The sequence below is a fragment of the Rhinopithecus roxellana genome, chromosome 4 (genome assembly GCF_007565055.1).
Source record: "Rhinopithecus roxellana isolate Shanxi Qingling chromosome 4, ASM756505v1, whole genome shotgun sequence".
Classification (NCBI taxonomy): Eukaryota; Metazoa; Chordata; class Mammalia; order Primates; family Cercopithecidae; genus Rhinopithecus; species Rhinopithecus roxellana.
Window position 1 is genome coordinate 25,448,729 of NC_044552.1, and position 12,525 is coordinate 25,461,253.

General features: G+C 49.9%; 1 protein-coding gene and 1 pseudogene across 4 annotated transcripts; both read right to left on the reverse strand.

The window, feature by feature from the left end:
- Positions 1-1,386: 1,386 nt before the first annotated feature.
- On the reverse strand, positions 1,387-2,014 carry LOC104678129 (annotated as a pseudogene). The gene has a single exon (XR_750135.2). The product of XR_750135.2 is annotated as a 60S ribosomal protein L18 pseudogene (transcript).
- A 6,289-nt stretch (positions 2,015-8,303) lies between these two features.
- Positions 8,304-12,169, reverse strand: NEU1 (neuraminidase 1). Of its 3 annotated transcripts, none has more exons than XM_010383338.2 (6): positions 11,854-12,169; positions 11,248-11,440; positions 10,626-10,699; positions 9,688-9,870; positions 9,291-9,513; positions 8,304-9,194 (listed from the first exon to the last, which is right to left on the reverse strand). In XM_010383338.2, the coding sequence occupies exons 1-6, from the start codon at positions 12,013-12,015 to the stop codon at positions 8,968-8,970; spliced, it is 1,062 nt and encodes a 353-aa protein (XP_010381640.1). In that variant the 5' UTR covers positions 12,016-12,169; the 3' UTR covers positions 8,304-8,967. The 3 variants fall into 3 exon arrangements, with proteins under 3 accessions (XP_010381640.1, XP_030784996.1, XP_010381639.1); XM_010383337.2 differs by having other exon boundaries at positions 8,426-9,194; positions 10,437-10,699; XM_030929136.1 differs by lacking the exon at positions 10,626-10,699 and having other exon boundaries at positions 11,315-11,440; positions 11,854-12,143.
- Positions 12,170-12,525: the final 356 nt, after the last annotated feature.

Below are 12,525 nucleotides of genomic sequence, written 5' to 3' on the forward strand. Positions count from 1 at the left end.
TTTTTTGTATTTTTAGTAGAGACACTGTTTCACCATGTTGGCCAGACTGGTCTCGAACTCCTGACCTCAAGTGATCCCCTGCCTCAGCCTCCCAAAGTGCTAGGATTACAGGCATGAGCCACCGTGCCCAGTCGACTTGCCCCAATTTTTAAATAACTTATTATTAAAAAAAAAAAATTCCTTGGCTGGGTGCGATGGCTCACGCCTGTAATCCCAGCACTTTGGGAGGGTAAGGCGGGCGGATTGCCTGAGGTCAGGAGTTCGAGACCAGTCTGGCCAACATGGTGAAACCCCTTCTCTACTAAAAATACCAAAAAATTAGCTGGGCATGGTGGTAGGCGCCTGTAATCCCAGCTACTTAGGAGGCTGAGGTAGGGGAATTGCTTGAACCAGAGAGGTGGAGGTTGCAGTGAGCCAAGATTGCACCACTGCACTCCAGCCTGGGCAACAGAGTGAGACTCCATCTCAAAAATAAATAAATAAATAAAAATAAAAAATAAAAAAGTTTCCTCACAGAGTAGAGCTAACTCATAAGCAGTGTGCCCAGAGTTGGCCCACTTTGTCCCATTGGTACAAACAAGCTCTTTCCCCTTTCAGTCTTCTGCCACTTCTCCCAATCTTTCCTGTGTATGTGTGTGTTTTTTTGTTTGTTTGTTTTTGAAATGTCTTGCTCTGTCGCCCAGACTAGAGTGCAGTGGCACAATCTCGGCTCACTGCAACCTCCGCCTCCCACGTTCAAGTGATTCTCCTGCCTCAGGTTCCTGAGTAGCTGGGATTACAGGCACGTGCCACCACACCCGGCTAATATTTGTATTTTTAGTAGAGATGGGGTTTTACCATGTTGGCCAGGCTGGTCTAGAACCCCTGACCTCATGATCCACCCGCCTTGGCCTCCCAGAGTGCTGGGATTACAGACATGAGCCACTGCGCCTGGCCCTTCCCTGTGTTTTAAAAGAAAAAAATAAGCTGGAGAAAAAAAGTTTCTTCAACTATTTCTGCAACCTTGATGTACATATAATTCATTTTAGCTGGAAACTTACACTTGTTTAAAAGTTCTGACCCTGGTTTTCAAACTTGAACATATTAGAAATCACCCAGAAGGCTTGTTAATGCCCGGTGGCCCCAACGCCAGAGTTTCAGATTCCATGGGTCTGTGAAGGGTGAGGGAGGGAAGGTCAAGCTTTTTTTCTTTTTTGAAGGTTTTTTGTTTTGGTTTGGTTTTTTGGAGATGAGGTCTCACTCTGTCACCTAGGTTGGTGTTCAGTGGTGCAATCATAGCTCACTACTGCCTGGAACTCCTGGGGTCAAAGAGATCAAGCCATCCTCCCACGTAGCTAGGACTATAGGTGTGTGTTACCATGCCTGGCTAATTTTTTTTTTTTTTTTTCAGCATTCAAAATCTTTTTAATAAGAGGGTAGGATCCAAGGTTAGTTTTTGTAGCCTCGGCTGGCCCGTCGGCCTCTGGCACGCTCGAACTTCCGGCCCTTGGAGCGGACGTAGGGTTTGGTGTGGCTGTGCGGGGTTCCTGGGGCCTTGCCGAAATGCCGGTACACCTCTCGGCCCTTGCGAGGACCGGAGAGCAGGACAGTGCCGCAGCCCTTGGGGGAGTCCAGGGCCAGCTGGTCGAAAGTGAGGATCTTGCCTCCTGCCCTGAGGATGCGGCTGCGGCCCGGCTGGTTACGCGCAGTGCACATACCTTTAGTTTGGGCACCTCCTGAACCCGCAAGTCGTCCCTTATGGTCCCCACAACCACGGCCGTTTTGTTTTCCCGGCCAGGAAGCTTCATCTTCCGGATCATCCGGGAAAGGGACAGAGGCGGCCGGTTGGTGCGACTCATAAACAACCTCTTCAGCACAACCTGGTTGAATGTGGAATTGGTTCTTCTGGCCAGAAACCTATACAACTTGACCAACAGCCTCAGGTAGATATCGTGGCTCTTGGGCTCCTTGCGCGGAACCTTTCGGTCCTTGTTGTGGCGAATGTCAACTCCCATGATGGCGCCTCCTGCCTCTGCCAGGTCCGGAAAGCTGGCTAATTTTTAAGTTTTTTAGACATGGGGTATCACCATGTTGCCCAGGCTGCCCTTGAATTTGATCATCCTGCCTTGGTCTCCCGAAGTGCTAGCATTACAGATCTGAGCCACCACATGTAGCCAGGAAGGTCGTGTCTCTCTCTCAAGCCTCCCAGCACTTCTGTTTCTAGCAGGCAGTAGTTCATGGATCAGACACTCACAGTGTCCTTTCCTATCTTCCACTATTTCCAATAAATAAAACTGTCAGCAAGACTTTGTAAAATGTGCTTTATTTATTTATTTAGAGACAGAGTCCCACTCTGTTACCCAGACTGGGGCACAATCATTGATTACGCAGCCTTGAACTCCTGGGCTCAAGTGGTCCTCCTGCCTCAGCCTCCTCAGTAGTTTGGACTACAGGCATGCACCGCCATGCCCATTTAGTTTTATTTTTTGTGGAGATGGGGTCTCACTATGTTGCCCAGGCTGATCTCAAACTCCTGGCCTCAGGCGATCCTCCCACATCAGCCTCCCAAAGTACTGAGATTACAGGCATGAGCCACTGTGCCTGTTTGGTTTGTAGTGGTGTTAGACATGCAGCTGACATCCCAATTGCTGCAGATGCTGCACTCCATTCTTCCTTGCTGCACCTCTGTTTAGTGATCTGCATTACAAAGGCGAACCCCACAACCACATTACCTATCTTGCTCTACCCCTGCTTCCGACAGGCCCTCTGTGTGTGTGTCCCATGAAGTAACAATGTAGTTTACTGACCAAGACAAAGTATTACATCAGTTTACTCTCAAAACCACTAATGAAAGGGGAAAATTAAGCATTTATCTTACCTTTCCTATATAAACCATGTTTCAGGGTAATCAGGGTAACCAAATAGCCTTGATGAGCCCTTTTTTTTTTTTTTTGAGACAAAGTCTTGCTCTGTCACCCAGGCTGGAGTGCAATGGTGTGATCTCAGCTCCCTGAAAACCTCCACCTTCCTGGCTCAAGTGATTCTCGTGCCTCAGCCTCCCGAGTAGCTGGAACTACAGGCATGTGCCACCATGCCTGGCTAATTTTTGTATTTGTTTTGTTTGTTTGTTTGTTTTTTGAGACCGAGTCTTGCTCTCTCTCCCAGGCTGGAGTGCAATGGTGCCATCTTGGCTCACTGCAACCTTCTGCCTCCTGGGTTCAAGCGATTCTTCTGCCACAGCCTTCCTAGTAGCTGGGATTACAGGTGTCCACCACCATGCCTGGCTAATTTTTTGTATTTTTAGTAGAGACAGGGTTTCACCATGTTGGCCAGGCTGGTGTCAAACTCCTGACCTCAGGTGATCCACCCATTTCAGCCTCCCAAAGTGCCGGGATTACAGGCATGAGCCACTGCACCTGGCCTAATTTTTGTATTTTTTTTAGTAGAGATGAAGTTTTGCCACATTGGCCAGGCTGGTCTCGAACTCCTGAGCTCAGATGATCTGCCCACCTCGGCCTCCGAAAGTGCTAGGATTACAGGTATGAGCCACCGCGCCCTGCCAGTGAACTTTTTACTGCGGAATTCCAACTAATAAATGAAGAATAAATAGGAGAATTTTAAAATCACCTTTTTGCAACCCCTCATAGAATAACTGAATCAGACAAAACATGTGTGGATCAAACTGTCAGTTGAAAGGTTGATGGGGAAACTTACAAGAGAGAGGTCAGGCTATGGCTATCTGAACCCACTGCTCAATCACAGCTTGAGTCAGAGAGGGACAAGCAGACAGTGCAGATACAATAGGAAGCACTTAGGAAGGACTCTTGCTCCTCCAAAATGGAATGTGAATCCAATCAAACCTTTAGAGGTTTGATAACTAAAATACAAGGGATGGAGGAATAAATTAAACGACACTGACAAAGCAAAGTGACAAATCCAGAGAATGGGACTATTCTACAGGACAAATAACCCTGTTTCTGCATAGATGGCATTTAAAAAAAGAACAAAAAAGGGAAGAGGAGGTGGACTATTGTAGATTAAGCGATTTAAGAGACATCGAAATGCAATGTGAGTCAAATGTAGTGGCACATGCCTGTAACCCTAGCTACTCGGCTAAGGCAGGAGGGAATGCATGAGTCCAGGAGTTAGAGACCAGCCTGGACAACAGTGAGACCCTGTCTGCACAAAAAGAAGTAAGTAAAGCCAATGTGTAGATTCTTTTTGGATCCTGATTCAAACAAATCATCTATAAATACTTTTGAGACATTTGATGTAATTTGGATAATGACGATATTAGATGATGACACAGAGTTATTGTTAATTTTTTGGGTCTGCATTGGCATTATGGTTATATAACCAAACATTCATTTTATTATTTTTATTTATTTATTTATTTTGAGATGGAGTCTCACTCTGCATCCAGGCTGGAGTGCAGGGGCACCATCTCGGCTCACTGCAACCTCTGCCTCCTGGATTCATGCAATTCTCCTGCCTCATCCTCCTGAGTAGCTGGGAATACAGGTACCCGCCACCATGCCCAGCTAATTTTTATATTTTTACTAGAGATGGGGTTTCTGCAATTTTTTTTTTTAATTTTTATTTTTTAGTAGAGACAGGGTTTTGCCATGTTGGCTAGACTGGTCTCGAACTCCTGACCTTAGGTGATCCACGTGCCTCGGCCTCCCAAAGTGCTGGGATTACAGGCATGAGTCAGGCGCCCGGTCAAAACTTCATTTTAAAGAATGAGATGCATACTTAATAATGTAGGGGAGAATGTCATGAGGTCTGGGATTTGCTTTAAAATACTTCAGCAAAAAAAAGGAAAAGAAAAAAGGAACAGAAGCAAATGTGGCAACACCTTGATAACTGTTGGAACTGGACGCTGGGTACATGGGGTTCATTAAACTATTTTCTCTACTTTTGTGTGTTTTTACAAATGTCTTGATAAAAAAATAAATATTATATTACTGATCACAAATTCTGTATAAAATATTACAAAATTATACCATGCCTTGACATATACTGGGATTATTCTACTGCTTCCATCAGACAGAATAAATTATCCCAACATTTCTTAGAGAAACAGTTAAAACAAACCTCTAACTGCAAATGAATGTGGCCCTCAGCCCACAGTCTTTAACTGTCTTTTTTTTTTTTTTTTTGAGACGGAGTCTTGCTCTGTCACCCAGGCTGGAGTGCAGTGGTGGCTGGAGTGCAGTGGTGTGGTCTCAACTCACTGCAACCTCCATCTCTTGGGTTCAAGCGATTCTCCTGCCTCAGCCTCCCAAGTAGCTTGGGATTACAGGCACCTGCCACCATGCCTGGCTCGTTTTTGTATTTTTAGTAGAGACGGGGTTTCACGATGATGGCCAGGCTGGTCTGGAACTCCTGACCTCATGATCCGCCCGCCTTGGCCTCCCAAACTGATGGGATTACAGGCGTGAGCCACCACGCCCACCCTTTTAACTTTCTTTTTTTTTTTTTTTTTTTTTTTTTTTGAGATGGAGTCTTGCTTTGTTGACCAGACTGGAGTGCAGTGGCCGGATCTCAGCTCACTGCAAGCTCCGCCTCCCGGGTTTACGCCATTCTCCTGCCTCAGCCTCCCGAGTAGCTGGGACTACAGGCGCCCACCACCTCGCCCAGCTAGTTTTTTTTTTTGTATTTTTAGTAGAGACGGGGTTTCACCGTGTTAGTCAGGATGGTCTCGATCTCCTGAACTCGTGATCCGCCCGTCTCGGCCTCCCAAAGTGCTGGGATTACAGGCTTGAGCCACCGGGCCCGACCGCCTTTTAACTTTCTTAACATCTCATCTAGGCACTGCATTTTCCTTCCACATGGAGGAAAGCAAGGGCTCTCCCACTCACCTGCAGGCTGCCCAGATTCTTTTCATAAGCATCTGCCTGGGGAACATTTTCTTACATAATTTGCCATAGGAAGTGCTCACTTCCCTGTCAGGCTAGCCGGGACAGGATTCCCATCTGTATTTCACACACTTGCACCCTATTTCATGGAGGATAGTATCCTACCCCATGTTAGAACTATAAAACAACATGAATTTTTTTTTTTTTTTTTCAGACGGAGTCTCACTCTGTCACCGAGGCTGGTATGCAGTGGTGTCATCTCAGCTCACTGCAACCTCTGCCTCCTGGTTCAAGTGATTCTCCTGTCTGTCACCTGAGTAGCTGGGACGATAGGTGCATGCCAACACGCCCGGCTAGTTTTTGTATTTTTAGTAGAGATGAGATGTCACCATATTGGCCAGGCTGGTCTTGAACTCCTGTCCTTGTGATCCATGCACCTCGGCCTCCCAAAGTGCTGGGATTACAGGTGTGAGCCACCACGCTTGGCCGAGTGTGGATTTTAAGACATCTTATAGGCTGAATGCGGTGGCTCAAGCCTGTAATCCCAGCACTTTGAGAGAACATGGCTCGTGGATTGTTTGAGCTCAGCAGTTTGAGACCAACCTAGGCAACGTAGTGAGACTTTGTCTCTACTAAAAATTGAAAACATCAGCCAGCCAGCACCATGGCTCACATTTGTAATCCCAGCACTTTGGAAGGTTGAGGTGGGCGGATCACCTGAGGCCAGGAGTTCAAGACCAGCCTGGCCATCATGGTGAAACCCCGTCTCTACTAAAAATACAAAAATTAGCCGGGCATGGTGGCGGGCACCTGTAATCCCAGCTACTTGGGAGGCTGAGGCAGGAGAATCGCTTGAACCTGGGGGGCAGAGGTTGCAGTGAGCTGAGATTGCGCCATCATACTCCAGCCTGGGGGACAAGAGCGAGACTTGTCTCAAAAAAAAAAAAATCAGCTGGGGCCGGGCGCAATGGCTCAAGCCTGTAATCCCAGCACTTTGGGAGGCCGAGACGGGCAGATCACGAGGTCAGGAGATCGAGACCATCCTGGCTAACACGGTGAAACCCGTCTCTACTAAAAAATACAAAAAACTAGCTGGGCAAGGTGGCGGGCGCCTGTAGTCCCAGCTACTTGGGAGGCTGAGGCAGGAGAATGGCGTAAACCCGGGAGGCGGAGTTTGCAGTGAGCTGAGATCCGGCCACTGCACTCCAGCTTGGGCGACAGAGTGAGACTCTGTCTCAAAAAAAAAACAACAAAAAAAAATTCAGCTGGGTGTGGTGTCACACACCTGTAGTCCCTACTTTCTACTTGGTAGGCTGAGGTGGGAGGATCACTTGAGCCCAGGAGATCAAAGCTACAGTGAGCTCTAATATGCCACTGCACTCCAGCTGGGGTGACAGAGAGATCTTATCTCAAAAATTAAAAATATTGCCAGGCGCGGTGGCTCATGCCTGTAATCCCAACACTTTGGGAGGCTGAAGCAGGTGGATCACAAGGTCAGGAGTTCGAGACCAGCCTGACCAACATGGTGAAACCCCGTCTCTACTAAAAATACAAAAATTAGCTGGGCATGGTGGTAGGTGCCTGTAATCTCAGCTACCCAGGAGGCTAAGGCAGGAGAATCGCTTGAACCCGGGAGGTGGAGGTTGCAGTGTGCCAAGATCGCGCCACTGCACTCCAGCCTGGGTGACAGAGTGAGACTCCATCTCAAAAAATAAATAAATAAATAATATATTATGGCACTCCCTTCATACTCATTACACCTGTGAAGATCAACCTGTTTCTCAGTGATAAGAAGGAATGTAGGCTGGGTGCAGTGGCTCATAGCTGTAACCTCAGCACTTTGGGAAGCTGAGGCATGAGGATTGCTTAAGCACAGGAGTTCCATACCATCCTGGGCAACATAGCGCAACCTTGTCTCTACTAAAAGTAAAAATAAAAAAAATTAACCAGGCATGGGCCGGGCGTGGTGGCTCAAGCCTGTAATCCCAGCACTTTGGGAGGCCGAGACGGGCGGATCACAAGGTCAGGAGATCGAGACCATCCTGGCTAACACGGTGAAACCCCGTCTCTACTAAAAAAATACAAAAAACTAGCAGGGCGAGGTGGCGGGCGCCTGTAGTCCCAGCTACTCGGGAGGCTGAGGCAGGAGAATGGCGTAAACCCGGGAGGCGGAGCTTGCAGTGAGCTGAGATCCGGCCACTGCGCTCCAGCCTGGGCGACAGAGCGAGATTCCGTTCTCAAAAAAAAAAAAAAAAAAAAAAAAAAAAAAAAAAAAAAAAAAAAAAAATTAACCAGGCATGATGTCACCCACCTGTAGTCCAACTAATCTGGAGGCTGAGATGTGAGGATCACTTGAGCCCAGGAGGTCGAGGCTTCAGTGAGCCGTGATTGTGCAACTGCACTCCAGCCTGGGTGATGAGCCCTGTCTCATAAAAAGCAACAACAAAAAAAGAGGGAATGTCAAAAGGAAAACAGGATTTGATTTGCCAAAGTCAGATTTTCACAGGCAATATGCATGTCAGCTCTCTCCCCAGAACTTACCCAGGCTCACAAGGATACACGAGGGAAACAGACATGAAGATGTACATTGACAGAACCATAGAGACTCTACAAATACTCATTATCCTTCATTAAAAATTTTAAGTTACTAACATTTTGATTGATAAATAGTCAATGGGGGTGGTGCACCTAGTCCTTACTCTGAAACCAAATATCCTGCCATCTGGGGACTTTCACCAGCCCTCTTGAAAGCAGTTATCTTACCCCAACACCAAAGAGGAGGCTCAACCTTCCCCAGTTCCCTGAGTTCACACAGATTCAATTCTACAGCTCACTAGCCCAGCCCAAGACAGGACCAATTAATGTCCCGGGAGGGAGGGCAGAGAGGGTGGTGGGGCCACACTTGGCCACATGGGAAGGATGTGGGCAGGACTTTTTTGTGGGAGAGGATGCCTGGCTTTCAGTCCTAAAGGAAGTGATTTCCCTGGTAAAGGGAAGGTGATTTTGCCAAGGCTGGAGTCTAAATGAAGATGGAACTGTCTTTCAGACGTCTTCAGCAGACCTTCTACAGACCCGTGGTCTTGAAGGCAGAGTCCTGGGCCTAATACCCCTGTGGCAGTGGCACAGCTCAGAGCGTCCCATAGACACTGATTTTGGCCATGGAGATGCTCTCTGTGTAGTGGTTCCGGCCTTTCTCATACAGGACGTAGAGCTGGGGGGCCTGCTCTTCTCCATCCATGCTGCCCTCCAGGGTTGCCAGGGATGAGTAGCCGCTGGGGCCTGGCCATAGCTGCACTGTCTCTTTCCGCCATGAGGTACCATTGCTGAAGCTCCAGCGCAGGGTCAGGTTCACTCCTGGGGAGAGCAGGAGAGTCAGGGAGGGAGGGTCTCTGCCCAGGCCTTATCTAGACACACGGCTCTCCCTGCTGACCCCACCCATGAGGCACTCACGGAACTCTGGATGTGCTGGGTTGGAGAAGAAGACAATGCCGGAGCTGGTGACTACAGCTCCTGCAGCTACCACAGGGTCCACGAGCTCAGGGTCGAAGGTCACATCACGGGGCCTCAGTGTATCACAGGCATCGTAGCTACGGAGGACAATCCGGCAGTGGCAGTGGTAGTTGTTCTGGTTTCGGGCATTAATGACGACTGAGCCATCTGGGAGCTCATAGGGCTGAGGGGAGAGGACAGGACCTCAGGGAAGGAACAGGCAAAATGCCCTGTCCCTGAGGGGAGCAAGGGTGTGTGGCACTGAGCTGAGCAGTCAGACCCTGGGTCTGTGTGTGAAACGATGCTCTGGAGGGCAGGGAGGGTCAAATGGGTAGGGAGCATCTCATGGACTCCTGACCTGGCATTCATCAGGATTGAAATCATTTTCCCGCTTGGGCTGACCGTACGGGATGCCGCTGACCCCACTCCCATAGCGCCAGGAGGCACCATGATCATCGCTGAGGAGACAGAAGACTCCGTCCCGCTCCAGCGTCCCATGGCCACACACAATGAGGCGTCCCTTCCGTGGCTCCCGCTGTTTCTGTGGGAAAGGGAACTGGGTGTCACAGAAGGAGACTCTAGAGGCTCAGAGGCAGGGACAGGGAACCCACCACTTCCCAAATGCAATCACATGTATGGTCCCCTTCAGTTCGGCCCTTGCTCACTGAGGGTTCCAGTCGGATCCCATAAACACATACCCTGTTTGAATTAAGAAGCTCTCCCAGGGTGTGCAGCTGGACATGTGCACCGGGGGCCCAGCCACAGGGTGCACGAGAGCTTAAGCCCAACCTGTGCTCACCTGCCAAGCTGTGCACCCCGGCAAAGGCTTGTGTCTGTCCAAAGAGGCAGTGCCTTTTTCCACTCTGCATGAGGGTATTGCATGGACTAGCACAGTCCTGTTGACAATGCCAAATGGGAAGCCAATGGCAAAGTTCCCTCTCCTCCTGATGGTGTGTTCCTACCAGGATGCCCTGTCTTTCAAGGAATCCCACCCAAGCCAGAAAATCTGACTTCAGAGAATCTTCCCCTTGGAAAGGAGTCCACTTGCGGGTATCCCTCAGACTCTCCACAAGGCAGCCCCCTCCACCTATCTCCTAGGACAGAGACCTGAATACCAGAGCCCGGTCCAGGGGCAAACACTTCAGTGCCAATATCCAGGGAGAGATTCCGGGGTGTGCTCCAGGAAACACCATCATCCTTGCTCCAAACCAACATGGTAGAGGCCACCTGGCAGCCGGCCTTGTGAGCACAAAGGGAGTAGAAAAGAAATACCACTCCTGTCTCAACATCGCTCACCACTGCCCCAAGGTTCAGCCCATCGGGGACATCCCCATCATTGACAATGAACGCTGTAGGAGACCATGTGCTGCCTGAAAAAAGTGGAGGAAGAAACCCAGAGTGAGCACTCCGCAGGTACCCTTTCTACCACTTCCCGTTAATTTCCCACCTCCTGCTAGGGACCCCAGGCCTTCCGACAGCCCCAGGGTGCAATCCAACACTTGCACTATCTATACCTCTTGTCCTGTTTTATTTTTCTCCATTGCATTTATCACCTTGCAACACACAAAAAAATTTGCTCGTTTATTATGCTTGTCTGTCTCCTTCCAACAGAATTTAAGTCCTGTGAGGGCAGAGGTTTTTGTTTTGTTCGTGGCTATATTCATTAAACCTAAAACAGTGCCTAGTATAGGTATATAGTAGGTACCCAATAAATGTTTGCTGAATGAATGTCCAACTCCTTGGTGATCCCAATTTCCAGATCACTGTCCTAGACACTTGCCCTTGTCAGTTTCCCCCTACCCCTCAGGAACCCAGGCAACCAACCCTCTAAGTTCCCCTATCCTCAGGGCCCTTGGGCCCATTGGGCTGCCTACTCATCCGACCTAGCACCGGCTCTTTCACCCAGGCATCTTTATACCCTGGTCCATGGACCTCCTCAGGGCGATGAACTTGGCCCCCTCATCGGATGAGGACATTTTCCTTGCCTCAGCAAAGGCGAGGAGAGTGCCCCGCGGAGTGGCTGTGATGAGTGGTATGCGGAAAGTGTCCACTGAGCCGATCTGTCTCCCGCTCACCCACAGCAGTTGCTCCATGGTCACCAGCGGCTGCACCTGTCATGGGAGAAGGAAGGGTCAACAAATACAACCTTGTCTTGGGGGTTTTAGGAACTCAGGTTCCGATGGGAGAGGGAGGATCTAATGGGGATCCCGAGTAGGGCTGGGGTCCCAGAACAAGAAAGAGGAACACGAAGGAGAGTTTGGAGCGAAGCTAGCGGTTCGGGGCAGGGGAGGGTCTACGAGAGGAGAAGAAGCCTTCAGGGAGGGAAGGGGACCCCAAAAGAGGAAGGGGCTCGAATGAGGAGGAAGACGGGGACCCGGAGAGGGAGCGGTCGGAAGAAACGGGGTCTGGAAGAAAGAAAAGGGTCCTGTTGCGGAAAAGCGGTTCAGCCGCCCGCGTCCCGGGGGACACTAGGTGTCGATCACCTGCGTGGGTCGGTGATAGGGCTGTGTGACGGGTGACTCACCAGACCGAAGTCGTTCTCAGCCCTGGACCAGGAGTCTGCCAGAGACAACAGCAGCAGGAAGATCGCGGCAAACACCCGAACCCTACAGCCTCCCCAGAAGCCCAGAATCCGTGGCCCCCAGCGTCTGCGCCGGAGCGCCGTGCCGGGTCGCTCCCCAGCCATCTCTCCCCGCAGCTGCCGTGACTCCAGCAGCTAGACTCCACAGGGTCGAGAGGCAGCTGACCCAGACCCTTTAAAGCGCAGATGTCACCCTTAAGCCCGCCCCCGTCTGGAGGCCCCACCGCGCTTCCAGGACTCTAATTGGTCTTCAAGCAGCACATCTTCTCCCACGTGATCACGCAGCGCCTCGAAGCTTGCCCTTCCGATTGGCCCTCTTGGAGGCCCGGAGCGCGTGACTCGAACGGGAAGCGGACTGGCTGGGGGGAAGAAGGGACTTGCACCATCCGTATTGGGCTTTTTGATTGGCCGCGGCACCAGGACGCATCACAGGGGCGGGCCAATTTTAAAGAGCCGGGCGCCGGGAAAAAAAAAAAAAAAAAAAGGCCGCCTGTCGTCGTGGAGAGAATGAGTCACAGATTTACAGAGAAAACAAAATATCTTTAATAAAATATTTTTTTGTTTGTTTTGTTTTGGAGACGGAGTCTGTCACCCAGGTTGGAGTGCAGTGGCGCG